This window comes from Gymnoscopelus microlampas (genome assembly GCF_963454915.1).
Source record: "Gymnoscopelus microlampas genome assembly, chromosome: 4".
Classification (NCBI taxonomy): domain Eukaryota; kingdom Metazoa; phylum Chordata; class Actinopteri; order Myctophiformes; family Myctophidae; genus Gymnoscopelus; species Gymnoscopelus microlampas.
The window spans coordinates 34,752,455-34,769,406 of record NC_139941.1 but is presented as its reverse complement, the minus strand read 5'-3'; the positions used below and the strand labels follow the sequence as shown (position 1 = coordinate 34,769,406).

General features: G+C 42.0%; 1 protein-coding gene across 1 annotated transcript; it reads left to right on the top strand.

Annotated features, from left to right (window-relative positions):
* The first annotated feature begins 332 nt into the window (after positions 1-332).
* vps37ba (VPS37B subunit of ESCRT-I a) lies at positions 333-16,316 on the top strand. Its single transcript, XM_084055713.1, has 4 exons — positions 333-524; positions 7,277-7,448; positions 11,781-11,863; positions 12,978-16,316. The coding sequence occupies exons 1-4, from the start codon at positions 420-422 to the stop codon at positions 13,476-13,478; spliced, it is 861 nt and encodes a 286-aa protein (XP_083911839.1). The 5' UTR covers positions 333-419; the 3' UTR covers positions 13,479-16,316.
* The last annotated feature ends 636 nt before the right edge of the window (positions 16,317-16,952 follow it).

The following is a 16,952-nucleotide window of genomic DNA, read 5'->3' as shown; positions in this document are numbered from 1 at the left end:
TGAAATTCGTTTTTGTTATTTCCATAGAAAAAAGAAGGGTTGAAAATGAAGGGGGGCCAGGGGAAGAGATCCATTGGTGCTCATCATAGAGTTAAAGGTGCTCATCCGTCTGGGTCCAGAGCGGATACGGAAACGGTGTGTGTGAGCCTTGAGGGCTGATTTCCCCCTTATGCAAAACTATCGGATACAGTAGGCGGACTCTAGACCGGATCACACTGGTGGTTTTCCAAACCAGGCTTTCCACAGGTACTGCAGAAAGCTCCTCCTGGTGACGCAAAACGAGTCCCCTCCTCCAAATGTAGACCCGTAATCAGCTTCCGGTTGGAGGAAGCTAGCTCAGTCAGCTGTCAGACGGAAGAAGGCGTGAAAAGAGGACCAGGGTCGAGGCGAAACGAAACACAACACACACAACGCTAAAGATGTCTAATTTTTCGGACAAGTTTAGCGCGTACACGATGACGCAGCTCAACGAATTGTTAGAGGACGACGACAAACTCGATAAAATCGTCCAGGAAATGGAAGAGGTAAGAAGCACGACGCTCTGGTGGGCTAGCTCTGACTTCTCGGTCATTGTTTTTTTTTCTCTCCCCTCCCGAACCCTTTGTTATGGCTTTGCTTTGCTAACATGCTCCCCTGGAAGTAATGTCATCCGTCACCCAAGTATAAGTGATAATACAAAACCCAGCGGTTACTTGGACATAAAACCCATTAACCGAACTAAAACGGGAACAGTGTAAACTTACCTGGGAACGGAGCGTAAAGCGACGTTGTTTTTAAGTTGTAACTGATTCAGTGAGTACTGCTTCGACATTGTTGTGTCCCAAGTTAAGCCCCAAGCAACTCTTGAATTATTTTTTAATAGCTGGAATCTCTTAGTTAGAGTTGCAATACGAACCCTTGACAGCCCATACATCCAAACAGAAAAGTCCTATCTGATTGTATTAAACGACCTTAAACTCACCAACATGAACATCGCAGCTGTACGGAAAGCTTGAATTATCCTCTTTCTATCTGCAAAGTTTTTGAAACACAGAAATTCACCGTAATGTCCGTAGACATGTTATGAGCTACTTTCTGTCAATACATTCCCTGCAGGTGATTATTTTTTTGTGTGTTGGAGTTTGGAAGCGCTCGTTTTCTATAACGGAACATCCTGCTGCCTCCTGCATTATGTGCAATTACGAAACAGGACCGTTGAGTGATTTCCAACGAGCGCTTCCAAACTTTAACACTTAAGAAAATAATCACCTGCACGGAATTTATTGACAGAAATTATCTCATAACATGTCTACGGTGGATTTTTATGAAACAAAAACTTTGCAGATAGAAAGAGGATAATTCATGCTTTCCGTACAGCTGCAATGTTGGTGAGTTTAACGTAGTTCAATACAATCAGATAGGACTTTTCTGTTTGGATGTATATGGGCTGTCAAGGGTTGGTGTTGCAACTCTAGATTCCAGATATCAAAAATAGAATCTAGGAGTTGCTTGCGGTTATCCCAAGTTCACAGACGACTGATGCTTTCAGTCTTGGTAAAATAGGAGTTGGACTGAAAAGTGTCAACTGCTGGTCAACAGCTTTTTGTTTAAACTATTTGAACTCTTGCAAAGGTTCATTGTGTGGCATTGTGGTCCTGCTCTGTGTGGTCGTAGGTTTGGAACTTTGTAAACCTTCAAAGCCCTGTACAGCAGGTGGTCACTAACCCTGCTTACAGAATGTTGTTTTGGGTAACGATTAACTGCCACATACGACATACCCATTCTGATATGCACATTAGCCTACTATCAGACTTAATGCATCTGATAAGCCCCAGTTATGCATACACGATACACATGGGGAAATTACTAGCTAAGGTCATTCGAAGGGTTTTACTGTGTCATACATTTGGCATATTAAGAGTATATACTTGCATATTAAACAAAAAGCTTATTTGTTCTTCTGTTTGTTCCCTGAGATGCATCAGCTTGTCCATCCCTTAAGTTAAAATAACTGTTACAGTATGTTGCTTGTTGTCACTTGACTAAATCAGCCCTTCTGGCTCTCAAGTGGTGGAGTGACTTTATTACTCCTGCCAGGAAAGCAAAGTCACTCTGCCTCTCTGCCATCAATATTATCTGGAAATCCCGATCTAAGAAGCAAATAGCATGACTCTACATTACTGCATTCACTAATTCAGATTCCCATGTCCCTTTAACTTCCTCTTTCACTGCACCTGACCATGTTCTATGTTGTCATGAGCTTCTAATCGGATTTCTTTTACCCTATCGCTTCTGCCTGGTTTAAGGAACAGAAAAATATCCATCAATACATGTATGTTTTGGGATTGCTGTTTTACCTAAGCATTCTTCATTACCTGTTGTAATGCTGGTGATCTAGAACTTTAAACGTATTACTGTTTAAATCAATCTACAGTGAATCACTAGTTTTGAGAGCATCAGAAACATGCTTAAAATGTGGGACCTCACCTTGTTCTGTACCTAGACAAGATGGGATCCTAAGAATGAGCCCAAGGGAATGCACCAGGTACACACTTAAACATCAGTTGAAGTACGACAGACATGTGGTGGTACTGATTTGCATGAATCCTCTGGTTCCATCAGTGAACCAGCAGTGAATCATCAGCTTTGTTTTTTGTCCTCCATGTCCCTGTTAGTGTCTCTTCACGAAGTTCACGGTTTCATTTTCCTTGTGCGAAGGCCTTAGTGTCTCTTCACAGTTTCATTTTCCTTGTGCGAAGGCCTGCAGGGCCCATAGGTTACTTTTTGATAGATTGAGGACCCTGTTGACAGCTGAGTCTCTGCAATTGTTGACTTAAGTTTAGTCATAAGTTTATAGCAAAGATACACTGTGGAAGATTTACCAAGCAACGCCTCAATTTGAGGTGGAGCTGTGAAAGCTTTATCATGAAGTACTGCACAGGAACAAAGGTAGTTGGTGTTGTAACTCACTGCAAGTGACAAGAGAAAATGCATTTGTAGCTGGAGTATATTAAAACATGCACACATGTCACATGGCATTCGGAGTTGGCCACCAGTGTTTTCTGTTTTCAGCTCCAGCACTGGGAACTAAGACTACTGGTAGTTTTCTATTTTATCAGGGAGTAGTATCACCTGGTGTCCCAGGTCTTAAGTTGTTTCGTAACTGATTGGACTCTGACCAGTGACCACATGCACAGACAGCCGGCAGTACGTTTGCACCCATGAAACAGGATCATTGAGACACCTCAAGGACTTTCCAGACTGCATCGTCACAAACCGTCCGTTTATTGGGTGGTGCCTGTGGTTTGCAATTCCTTTTTGTTCTACTCAAGCACCTGCTGTCATAACTGTACAGCAGGGACACAGGAGGGAGCTCCCTGTGGAATACTCAGCTTAACGCACCACGTTACGTGGGACTCCGGAAACGCCTATATCCATACAATACAATATTAAACTGTCGAAATTCAAATTTTGTCTAAGACTGCACTGAGTGATGAATCTGAACGACACTAGAGTGTTTTCATGTTAGCAGGCTACCTCACATCGAAATGGATGTCGTAACTTAGTGGTGCTTTGCTGTACAGTCACTGTTGACACTATTGTATAATTCTAGGTTATTGTTGTGGCTTGTTGTGTGTACTGTGTTCATGAGGCAAGCGTGGGAGGCTAAACAGGTCTTAGTTTGGCGAACACAACGATTCGGTGGTGGTATGCCATTATCTCCTACCTACAGCAATACACACCCATCTATGTGACACAGTAAGGTGACCTAGTTTTTGAATGCCATTGCAATATGGTTCTGGCCATCTCCATTTTACATTGCAAAATTAATCAAAAGTAATACACATTTGGGATTTTAGGTTTGATGATTCATGTAACTGTGAAATGTTGTAATTAATTAATTAAAACATCGTATTTGGTAAGCTGTAGAATTTGCCCTCATATCCTCACCACCACACAGTTAGTAGAACACTGTGTATAACACATCTTGCCATCCATTCTGTATCAATCAGTAATTGTTGAGGCAAACAGAGTTCAAGACACCACACATTATAAGATAGAAGTTTAATATACATGAGCTTATGGGAAAACTTGAAGTACATTAAACATTCAGGTGGTGAATTAGTTATCTCTGAAAAGCAGGGAGAAAGTGTAGCTACAAGATAAGAGAGGAACTTACTTGTGTCACGGGCCAAGCTGAACCCAAAACAATACAATACCAGGCCCGTGCCACAGCATTTTGATTCTATGATATTCAGATGGTCAGAACATATAACAATATACTAACAACATAAGGTAAATTGTATTCTACCATAATAATTCCACACCAGTGTTCACTGTTCATCTACTGTTGGCCACTGATATCTTCACACTACCTAGTTTACAGTTACTATAACTATATAGAAACGTTGAAACTGAACCACAGTCATTTACTATTGTCTGCTGAGCAGTTTGCATAGAAATGTCAAACCTCACTCACCAAGTACTTTTCCCTGCTGATCAAGGGAATTTGAGCCAACAAACATACATTCACAGACCCACTTATGAATCCTGTATCACACTGTCACTGACCTGCATCATCCTACCTCCCCTTAAGTGTTTGTTTGTTTCCATGAAACATAGTAATAACAACATTGTATATAGAATGTGGCTAGAACACAGAAGAAAGGAAGGAAGGAACACAACTGCTGTTTGACCATGAGAACCTCCGCAGAGATTGTGTTGCTTGTTTGAGAGGTTTGGTGTGCAGGCAGCACCCGTTATGCCAACCTGTATGTGATTGAAACACAGCTCATTGTCGCTTATCAGGCTCCCTTTTCCCATTCAGTCTGTGCTGTGCAGTACGAGATCAGCTCGTAGTCTACATTTCCTGTGATTATTTCAGGGCTCTCCTTTATTTAAACTATAGCCAGTATGCAGAGGCCAGTCTCTACATCGGGTCCTGGGACTCTTGGGGAATTGTGGACTGCACAGGCGAAGCGCCATCAAGAACATCTTGGAAGCTGCTGAAAAAGCTTCCTGTTGAGCCTGATCACCACCGGCTGGGTTGCCGGTGTGAGGGTGTCTGATGTAAGACCCGAAACACCCCATGACTCTGGTTACATCACTGACGATGTTTCCAGGTTGCACCACAAGGTGTATCTAAGTACTGATCAGCTTCTACAGTGGGCACGATGAATGTGGGTTTTGGTTCTTGCTAGGCTGCACACTTCAGGATATGATGACGCTATACACAGTGGTAAATAGACTTACTTAGCTGCCTCTCTTGCACCAATGTTGTTTTCTTGTTTGGAATCCAACCCTCAAACAAGGCCCACTTAATCCAACCCACAAGGGCCTCACTTATTCTATTTTAGACTAAGCCTATTCTATCATCACAGAGACCCACGCCACACAGTGTCATTTTTAGAGCTTTTCCACCTATTCCCGCTCATTCCAAGTGATGTTTATTTGCATTCAGGACATACAATTTGACGTACAAATGAAGTCACAGCAGATATGTTTTTATTACTCTTTCAGATTTCTGCAATTTCTTTTACCAGTGACTCACCTCATCTTTTCAGTACATTGTCTTGTTAAAAGACTCATGAATGTTGACTGGCTGCTACAGGGATGAAACCTCAGGTGGTAATGTTCCAGAAACTTGGGACGTTTGAGGAAACGTCAGGGAATCATATACCATTCATATTATATCGTTGCCGTCGGGCAGAACCCTTGTATCTCCATATTTATAGAACTGATCGTTTTTTCTCTCGTTAATTAATACCCTTAGCAGATCTACACGCCTCTGTTATTTTAGCTAATTTCTATTCTGAACATTTTGGGAAGTGAGAGTGATTAAGTCTGTCTGTGGGTTTTACAAATATTTAAGCAATGAAAAGTATTAACAACCCTTGTGGCTAAATAATAGCTGCATTGAACAGAGGTTGTTTACCATATCCTGGAAAGTAATGGTTTTGAACATACAATGTTTCCACCCAACGGCAACAATATAACATAGCTATATTGAGCACAAAATCATTTTAAAGGAGAATCTCAACATGATATTGTTTCAAAGCACTATGCTTTTTTCCTTTTTTAACATTAGCCACTTAAACAAGGATCATGTCTCAGATAAAGGGCCCCAGCTTTCTACACTCTCATAGGCAGCTGTCATTGGGTTGGCCAGTATTGTTAATTAATATACTTTTAGACGAGGAAACATCCTGACGAGGTACAGCTTCCTCTGTCTGGGCCACAGTGTTGAATACATTACTCTTGACTCGGGCGGTTTAGGGTTGCAGTGAGTTACCACAAACTTCTTCCATGAATTTCTGAGTCTGTTGCATAACCCTTTTTTGCATAATTCGCAAAGAAAGGCCAGCTACACTCAGATGCTGCTGAAGGTGGGACCTGAAGAATGGCAGCAGTAATGGGGAACAAAACTTAAGAGCCGCTCTAAGTTGATGCTGTGATGTGTTGTACAGTATGTATTTGGTAGGTTCTATGATTTTTCTGTTATTCTTTTTGGCTGGCTTATGCTTTAGGCCTCCAGGCGCCCTATTCCTTATTCCTTAGTCCAACAGTGAACAGGTAAACTAATCTGAGGGAATCAGGTGCTTGTGGGTTAGAATTTGATACACCTACTACCCTAGACGGGAAAGCTGGTACAGTTAAATCACCCAATATTTAAATTGAAACAATCATGATTTTCAACATTATCTCTATTTAGGGCTATCTATCAACTGAGCTCAGAAATTAAAATATATTTTTGGTCCTAAATATTGGCCTATTGTTGATGATAATCTATTATAATAGTTTTTCATTGCATAGAAAACTAGAATAGGATGTTCTTCAGAGCACAGATTTCCGTCAAGCTGGGTTGCCTACCCAGGACTGTGTCAGTAGTGGGTTGCAGCTGGCAGGGCACGAGGAAGCTTCAGGGGAAAATGGTGTGTACGGCAGACGGTGCAACTTTTCACGTTTGTAACGGCCCATATGGGCGCTTTTTGAGGTGTGCTCAATAGAGGCTCCATAACATGTTATTCCAATTTGGGTATAATTGGATTTTGCATTCATGATGATTTTGTCAGAAAAACAGCTGAGTTGCTTTTTAAAGCAATTCCCGGCAAATGGTATGGAGTATCAAAACCCTGTTTGATTGTCACGAGACAATACAATCACAATGGCAAAACTGTAAGTTGTTCTACTGGTCAAGGGCAGTGGCAACACAACAATGCTTGGGGCACATCTTCCATCCACACAACTTCTCAAGAGTCAGTCCCACCAAGCATGTATACTGTGTGTGTGTTTTTAGATGCAAGAGGTCCAGCAGACCAAGGAAATGACTCTGGCCAGTAACCGGAACCTGGCTGAGGAGAACCTGGCCCTACAGCCCAGGCTGGAACATAAGAAGGACCAACTCACCAAGTGCTACGGCTGTCTACAAGAAAGATTTGAGGCCTACCAGCTCCGCAAAACCACCCTAGGTACTGATGAACATTTCAAGTATTATGTGGGCAAAACCTTCAGGAGTGAGTGGATAAAAATTAAATAAATTGGTTGTCTGAGTGGCTCAGCAACTTAGTTGGCTTACAATCTAGATGCAAAGCTAATTGTAATTTTGTGCACATTTCAATTTCAATCAGACTAATTGCCAGTGTCTACATAGAAATGCTGTACAAAACAATATTTGGAAAATGTCAAAAGGACAAACCACAATGTAAACACACACATAAGTGGACACCCATAAACACTTCACACATTTCAACCTTCCAGGTCTTTGTTAAACGATTGAACCAGGTCATTCCACGAATTCATGTTCAATCTTGCTACAAATGATATAAATCCAGATACCAAATTCCCCCCTCCCTATGTTCTGCAAATAAAACCCCAGTGGTTTTACCTGTATTATTGCCAACTTTTATTTTGTATAAATTGGTTGTAGCTATTGCCAGCTTTATTTGTATTCTTATTATATTCTATTATATTACACCCAGTATTATCACTATTATCATCTTCTTATGTTGTATGTTGTTGTAGGCACAGTTGTGCCAAAAATGCCACACCACTGTTTGCTGCTTGTACCTACTGTATATGAGTGAGTGAATCTTAAACCCACTGCTTTTTTTTTGTTAGTTTGTCGTGTCTTTTACTTTCATCTCAAAGAGCCACAGCTGTTCACATAACGCTACACTCTAAGTCACCTAATATAACGATACTATTATTACAAGGCAAATTCCTCTGCCATTTATAGCACTTGGTGGAATACAAGACTCTGATTACTGATTAGCTGTCAGTAGTTCACCAGACATCAAAAGGCCGACAGTTACACTGTGTGTGTGCTTTTGAAATGTTTCATTCTGTCATGGGAGACTGCTGTGTTATGCAATCATTTCCCTCCGTCGTTTGTTTGTTCCTCCACTGCGTGACACACGTATCCAACCTGTTCCTCCAGTTCCCTGGTTTCCCGTTATAAGCTGTAGCCATAGTGATGGAGGCGCTGGGTCGTGTTTCTGCAGTAGGACAGTCGCTAGAACTGATCTCTGACAGAATTAGATCTCCACTTAAGTACAGTACCGCTCATAAAAAACGGAGAGCTCTATGTTACAGTGAAATAAGAAATACCAATGTCCTCCGAGACAATGTTCCAAAATTAGATCTCCACTTAAGTACAGTACCGCTCATAAAAAACGGAGAGCTCTATGTTACAGTGAAATAAGAAATACCAATGTCCTCCGAGACAATGTTGCAGGTAAGACCCCCCCACCCCAAACCCTCTTTTTTTTTTTTACCGCCTGGCAGAGAAACAAACAAAAACAGTACAAAGGGCCGGGTACTGTCATACTCAATTCTTCATATAGGGAAGATGCTCATGTTGTAGTGATGTTGCATACAGAGATGCTGGTGATTTATTCAGCTTGGACCCCAGAAAAGCAGGGCCAGAGATTGACTGTTTTACCATTTACCTACATGGCTCTGTAGTGTTCTACAGCATTCCCTAGCATGTATGAGTAAGATGGAGCACCGGTAACACTTATGAGTTTGGTTGCCAAGCAGCCAATTCAAAATAGCATACAAACAATCTGCCATTGTTTGTCATGGCTCCAGCTGTGGCATTAAAAAGTTTTTCTTCAACTTTGTTTTTTTTTTCTACTTAAGAGCACCTTATGAGCTTATCCTATATATTTTATACATTTGGCCTCACTGCAATTTTTTATTTTTTTAAATTCATATTTCTTGAGCTTGATCTTTACTTGTTAATTCTGAGAAAGGATGATAACAGCTGGACCGCCATGGCAGGCAGTTGTTGATGGCTTTTGTCAAATGTAGGTTACCCAGTTTGCTTACCCCCCCCCCCGCTCACTGTCCTAGTTGTGGATTTGCTGTGAGCATCACTAGGAGTTTGGCTGGCTGATGACAGACAGGACTGTTCACTTCATCTCAGCCATTTGAACCAGTATGAAAAGCCTGGGCCACTCAACTCCATGCAGTTATAGATTCCTTCACATTCATATGTTATTAATATTCATTATTCTTTTGTACTACAACACACTTGATGCCTATTCAGTTTTGTGGGCTGTTAGAATGTGTTAGTATTACATTCATGTGCATAGCCAAGTTGTAAAGACGTCCTGAACTGAAAGCTGGTTTTGAGCCAATAAAGACTCTTTCAAAGACTCGCATACAGTACAGTACGCCGGCCCCCGGCAATGAATGGTCCATGCATCATAGTAACTTCTTTCACACTCTGTGAAGTTGTGGAGGCTGGGGTGGCAAGGCAGACAGTGCCCCAACCCCCATCATAACCATCAACCATCCTGCCCCCATAGACTGCACCCACACTGGGTCATTGTACTACCAGGGCAGGCGAGGGCGAAACAACAGTGTCTGGTGGGAGGGAGAGGGGGATGACTGGCCTAGAGAAGCGGAGAGAGAAAAGAATTGAGAAAACGAGGCAAAGGCAATCCAACACAGATGGAGAGAGCAATAAGCAATCACACAGACAAAGAGTGAAAGGCAGTCGGGAGACAGAACGTTGGAGAGATGGCTGGAGAGAAATGCAGTTACGGAGGCCAAATCTCCCCTCTGCTCCTCAGTGGAGGATGACGTGGATTCATTTACTAAATGGCCATCTCATGATGGTCTGGGACTGTATTCTCTTTGCTTTGAGCCACAGAATCGCTGCTCTGTGTGGAGAAGGGCTGCTGCTGATTTGCTTGTAGAGGCTTGTCTTGTTAGTTGTTACGGTCTTACGGAAGAGAGAGTGTGATAGAGACATATACAGTATGGACTGGCAGGGAAATTTACCCTGGAAAGAGGCATTGTGCCAGAAGTAGAGTCTCGGGCCATTTGTAGGTTCATTCATTTACAATCAGTAATGTTTGGCACTATGAAAGTCCAGCACTGAGACCTCTGGTTAATGTCCTCCTGTTGATTGATTTAAATATACAACAAGGCTACAGTAGTGGCTGGTAACTGCCAAGAGCCCACAGCATAGGTACAGTAGATGTCTTCGCAAGACCAACAGGCCGGGAGGCAAAGACCATGTTTTTGACTTGTCCGTGTTTGTGTCTGTGTGACTGGACTAGTGTTGGGTCGTTTGCAAGTAATTAGTTCGAAGGGATTCGTATTTTTTTGGTGAGTGGGAACAAACTCGGTCCTTTCCTCAAAAATCGTTCCTTGCAAATTTTCCTCCGTGTAGAAAGACTGGTGATGCAAGGTTCAGTCAGTCATGAGGACGGCGGAACCTGAAGAGCTGGAACTAATCTTTTTAGTGAACGGGAACGAAATGAACGATAGTTGCCATCACTACACTGGACAAATTGGCATCAAACTTTACATGCACACTCCCAGTAGGCCTAGGAATACACTCCACGCCAAATCAGGCAGTTTTGCCTTTTGGCCTATAACTCTTGAACCGTAATTGGTCCAATTAATATCAGTCACATTCCCTACCAAGATGTTCTCTTTATTTTATACCTTTTATTATCGTGTGTGTGTGTGTGTGTGTGTGTGTGTGTGTGTGTGTGTGTGTGTGTGTGTGTGTGTGTGTGTGTGTGTGTGTGTGTGTGTGTGTGTGTGTGTGTGTGTGTGTGTGTGTGTGTGTGTGTGTGTGTGTGTGTGTGTGTGTGTGTGTGTGTCTTGCAAGTAATTCCTACTCCAACTAGAGTTTACTGACATTGATGTACAAAACCAAATACACTCACCATCTCTGCTTTAGTTGACTCACTGGGGCCTACTCTTTCTGTTCCTTTAAAATAAAACTAGTTCATCTCTATCCCATTACTGCAGAGTATATACTTAATTTCAGCTTAGTTACTTTATTTCAAAGTCAAGTACTGTAGATCCAGGCACTTCTTGAGTCAAATGAGCTCTGTTAATACTTTAGTGGGTTGTGCAATACTCTAAGTACACCATTTAAAAAAAGAGATTGTAATCCTTAGTATTTTAGTTCCCTTTTCTTTTTTTCTTTTAGATGGGCATTAGAAAAGCTGATAGTGAGACAGCTATCGGAAGGTTCTAAGAGCAGATACTGTACCTTAACTACAGTGCTATGCCAGCTATGGCAACTGTACAGTAGCTACAAACTAGCTTTGCATTGTCCCAAAAGTAATGCACAGATCCCAACATTTGTACTAAAATTTAGATTTATTGAATACTTTATTAACAGTTTGCAAATTATACAGAGGTAAGGATAACACAAAAAGCCCTAGGGGCTTGTTTCCATTATGGTCTTGAAAGTAGGGTTAGCACCTAGTTACTTTGTAACTTAGAAAATGTATACATATTTTATAACAGCCTGTCTTGTCCCCTCATAGACCACAATTCAGGAAACTCTTCCCTGGATATTCTGCTGGCTCTACTGCAGGCAGAGGGAGCCAAAATAGAGGAAGAGACAGAGGTAAGAACTGTACTGCCACCTTCCACCGCACGTCACATGTGGCATCAGTAAGCCCATATCTGCCTGAAATGTGGTTTATGTATTACAAAGACCTGCATTATTCACAGCGTGTTAGGGCTTCCTTGTGGGATGACATGTTGACTTTGAGTAAACTCATCTGAGTCATCTGATGAACATGTATTATTCAGATTTTTCATATTCCATTTCGACTAGCTAAGATTGGCTTCCAAAGTTTGCGGGAGGGTCCTGTTTGACAAAAATTGGCAAAAATCATGATCCGATGAGTCCGATCTACAAGGATGCAGAGAGCATTTTAGAACCGAAGGGGACGCGTGCGCATGCGTTCCGTGCGTGTGCGCGCGCAAACATTTCAGTTAATTCGGTACAAAAAATGTACTCCATGAAGTGTAGATGTCGGAGGTTTCTTCTATTTCTTTTTTTCTTCATCCCAAAAGTGGGGGGATATCCCTCCCCCCAATGGAACTGAGTATATCTTACACAGAAACGCAATATACTGTATCATAAATGCTGCATTCAGTCAACCCCAAATTGAGGCCCAGGGCACCTCAAAAAACACTTTCACTTCTGCCCATATGGGGCACCACACAAACGTGCAGCGTCCTTGTGTCCTACCTTCCTACCTGCTGCACCCCCTGTGATCTGTGATCATCCTTGAATGTCTGTTTTATGTCTTGGCTATGGCATGCATGATTCATGCATGCAGTTTTTAATCCTCAGTCGGTGGACAGCATTATGTTTTTGGGTTGTCCGTCTGTCCGTCCCAACCTTGTGAACGTGATATCTCAGAAATACCTTGAAAGAATTCCATGACATTTGGCACAAACATCAAAGATGAACTGATTACAAGTATGTGGTCAAAGGGTAAGGTCACTGACCTCACAAAACACATTCATTAAATTCCTTCAAAGTATTCACTACATAATGTATATACAAATTATGATTCTGTCCAGACAAAGATGTAAACATCAACTGGTTGGCAGAAGCATACAACTGCGAAGCCGTACTTCTAGTTTTTTTTACTTCTGTGTCAATGTATTTAAACAATTGATTCCTTTATTTGTTTCTAAATCATTTTTTTCCTCTCTGTCCACAGAACATGGCAGACTCCTTCCTTGATGGTGATGTGACACTGGACACGTTCATTGATGCCTACCAGAGCAACAGGAATCTGGCCCACTTGCGGCGGGTGAAGATTGAAAAGCTGCAGGAGATGGTGCTAAGAGGCCAGCGGCTCCCCCAGGCCCCTCCCTCTAGCAGTGCCCGCCCCCAGGACGCAATCTCCCGGCCTTTACCCCTCCTCCCGGAGGTATCCGGTGATGGCAATTCTCCCATCCCTCATCCCCGGAGGAAACCCCCGCTTCCTCCATCGCAGCCTGTCCCGAGCCCACCTCCATTTACAGCCTCGGCGCCGGAGCCCCAACCTCCAATCTTTTACGCGGCTACTCCTTACCCGCCAATCCCTCCCAGAGCAGGACAGCAGTTCCCCAACGTCAGTTCTGGCTATCCCAATCCATTCCTGTCTCAGTACCCCCCTGCTCTGCCACAAAGGCCCCCGCCACGCATGGCTGCACAGCCTGGCTTCATCATGCAGTAAAAAGAAGGAAAAAGAAACAGGTGACTGTTCAGAGGAGGCAGCGCGTATCGTGGACTCTTAATACCCGGGAACGCCTCTGGAACTCCTTTTGGATACAATCATCATCCACGTGTCCGCTTTTCAAAGGAATACGACACGTCGCGCAATACAGGAGAGCCCGACATTTAACACCGGCTGGTCTGGTCATGTTCAGTGAAACAGATCATCTCTCTGGATTCTAGTTCCTTCTTTCTTGCCACAAAATACTCCATCTTCTAACATAAGGACCTGACTTAGACCCAGTCTGACTCTGCTGGCCTGAATCCCTTCAGTGGAAGGGGCTAACAATAGGCTGTAGTGAACCAGGTGTCCGTCAATGGAACACTGGCTTTGGGACTTGGCATCTCACACTAGATTAACTTCTCAGCACTTTTTTTTTGTCATTGGGCAGCGCCCTTGGCTGTGCATGCCTCTCAGTTTCAGTCTATCATCTCCCTCTTTTCACCAGGACACTACATGCTCCTGTGACTATGCTGTCTAAAGGAAGACTTCAGTCCTTCAAAAGAGTTGAATTTTATTTTCTTCTGTTTTCCAGTTGGAGCTTAGTAACTGACTGGTAAAATATATGCAAACAAAGAGAGACCTTAATTACTGTGCAGTTTTGATAAAACAAATATCATCTCCAAGATTATGTTGTGGCAAAACTGCATCTGTGCTGTTTTTTCTTTGTTTTGTTTTGGAGGGAGTGTGGTGGGGGTTAAGAATCCAAAAGGTACATAGAAATATTTAAATTACAATAATATTTTACAATAGTGTACTAATGGAGTTATGTTAATGCTTTTCCAGGATAGACTGATTAACATTGTTCTGTGTACACAAGGGCTTTTGGTAGAGCATCTCCTCTATGGACAAGAGTTTAAAGAGTGCACAGATTTGCCTCGTTCAAGAGGACCAAACATTGCTCCTGGTCCGTATCTCAAGGCAGATATGGAAGAAGAAAGCACAGCTTGGGTGTTGAAGGAGGGGGTAGTGGAGTGGTGTAGAAGCACTCCAATGAATATGCGACAGAAGAACAGGCCTTAAGGTTGAGTTATACTTGGTTGCGCACCATGTTGCGCACAGAAAATACCAGATCTACAATTTCACAATGCGTCGCAGTGCGTGAGATTGTAGATCTTCTATTTATGGTGTGTGTGTGACACTGGCGCACCCACTAAGTATAATCATGCGTCAGAGCCTTGCCTAAAAATGAAGGATCTTTGATGTATAGCCATATACTGTAGTACATTTCTTCTGTGTTGTTTTGTCACAGGTTCCTGTTGTAATGCAAACACTCCTTTTATGATGTCCATTATCTTGAACGTCGAACTGGGATACAATTATGCCAACAAATCTCTTTGAACCTCTTACCTTTACTATCATAATGGCTCTGCACCAAAGACTTTCCAATGTCACTGTTTTGTTCAATATTTTCTGCCATAATTCCTTTTATAAAATACAAGTGTGACATTTGATTACGGTAGATAATTGACTATATTTTCCCCATCATATCTGCTTGTGAAGAAGATATTGTCTTTTGTAACAGATAGTTGGGCTCCACATTAGCAATGTGGAGCTAATAATCATATTAAGCCACCATAAAAAGGAACGGGCTGGATTCCTATTCAATAGCGTTTCAAGTTTGTAGACTATACATCAATACGTCAAATCTCACGAAATAGTAAATAGTCGCTTAGCGTGAGTGGTTCTAGCTTAAATTTGACTGTGGTGCGTCAGGTGCGATAGGGGGGAAAACATCACTATCCTGTGACTACTGTCTCTGCACTGTTGAAGAGCCATGAGTGCCTACACTTGAAACTGATGTTGATCACACTGTCGAGGACAGGCATCCTGACTATAATCCGGGTCTCTCTGTTCATGTGTATACAGCACACTGACTTGATCTGACAGCTCTGGAGACCCCCCCCCCCCCCATCTCCCGCAAAATAACGCCCCACCCTCCACTCCACCCAGATCCAACATTGACACTCCAATCCCACAAACACTCCCATTCCCTCCTGGCTGTAACTCAACATTAGGTCTTTTTCTCTTCCCGGCTACTGCAGTTGATTTGACAAGATGCCAGAAGGCATAAGAAGCTTTGAAGTTTGACTTGTCTTATGTCCTGAAAGCCTGGATTTGCATTTGGCTGGAAGCCAGAGTTGAGTGCTGCTGTAGAACATGTGCCAGTCAGAGAGACGGGCCCTCAGGATGTGTGCCTACTGGTGCTTGTGGTTTTCTTCCGTTCTTTCTATATTGTACTGACGTTTGTTTGGGGCAGAGGATTTTAAAGATTTGTGCATGTTTCAAGATGGGCAATATAATAGGGGCTCCCTCCCTAGATAATGTTTCATATCATATTGATTGAAGTTGAAGTGTTTCCCTCAATGACCATATTCATGTGATGGCCATTTTGTCTTTTTTATTTTTTTATTCTTTTGGAGGTGGGGGGGAGTAATAGCAAAATGGCTGCCATGTGAATATAGTCTATGGGAAGAAGAGGACCACAGATTGAGCAAAGACTGCTTTGTTGGCAAGTAAAAAAATGTATACAAGCCTGCATAAGTTAAAGTATCAATGTCAATAAACCAGCATTTCTAACAACTAACAACAATTATTGTGTGCATGGCCTTTGCTCTCAAGGTTAAGTTTGGAGATTCCTCTTTAACACTTTTTGTTTAGGTTTTGAGCTGAACCTCTGTATTCCTGGTTTTATATGTGGTTGGTGACATTTTCAGTGTAATGTAGGAATTTACGTATAATGAATGTTAAGTGGAGTTAAGGCTATTTTCAAATTCAATAAATAAATACTTCAGTTTTTGTATGTAGATTTATTTTGTCTCTTGTTTTTCCTCCTTTATTGTGGGCACCTTCAGATGGCTGACATATGCATGTTTACATCTGTGGTGACCAGCTTACTTAAAGTGAAACAAGAGAGGCACCTAGTGGTCGTGGGGTGTTATGTACAGCAATGTAAGTATTCAAATAATATAGGATATGCTTGTTGTAAACTAAAACCTGCAAAAAGCAACAGGTGAATTCTTCCTATTTTTTTCATGCTCAGACATTTGAGGAGAAGGCACTTGCATGCTTCCATCCAAGATGCATCAAATTCAGTGGTGGAAAGTAACTAAGTACATTTACTCAAGTACTTAAGTACAATGTTTTTTTTTGTTTTTTTTTACTTTACTGGAGTACTTCCTATTTTCAATAATTTTGCTTCTACTCCACTACACCTCAAAGGCAAATATTGTACTCCACTACAATTATTTGAAAAATGTAGTTACTAGTTACTTTGTAGAGTTTGATTATTATTACAAAACCCACATAAACCACTTCAGCCCTATATACATTTTGGCCATTTGATAGCCCACCACGCATTGTGAGTTTGTAGATCTGCTATTTTCAATTTGTTTAACATTTTTATACAGTTGAATTTAATACAAGCGAGTGTTA

Bases quoted from the DNA above. Each gene is read 5' to 3' on its own strand.
- vps37ba (XM_084055713.1), top strand. From the start codon at position 420: ATGTCTAATTTTTCGGACAAGTTTAGCGCGTACACGATGACGCAGCTC. The intron at 7,449-11,780 runs GTACTGATGAAC...GTCCCCTCATAG, and splicing joins GCTCCGCAAAACCACCCTAG to ACCACAATTCAGGAAACTCT. The intron at 11,864-12,977 runs GTAAGAACTGTA...CTCTGTCCACAG, and splicing joins AAATAGAGGAAGAGACAGAG to AACATGGCAGACTCCTTCCT.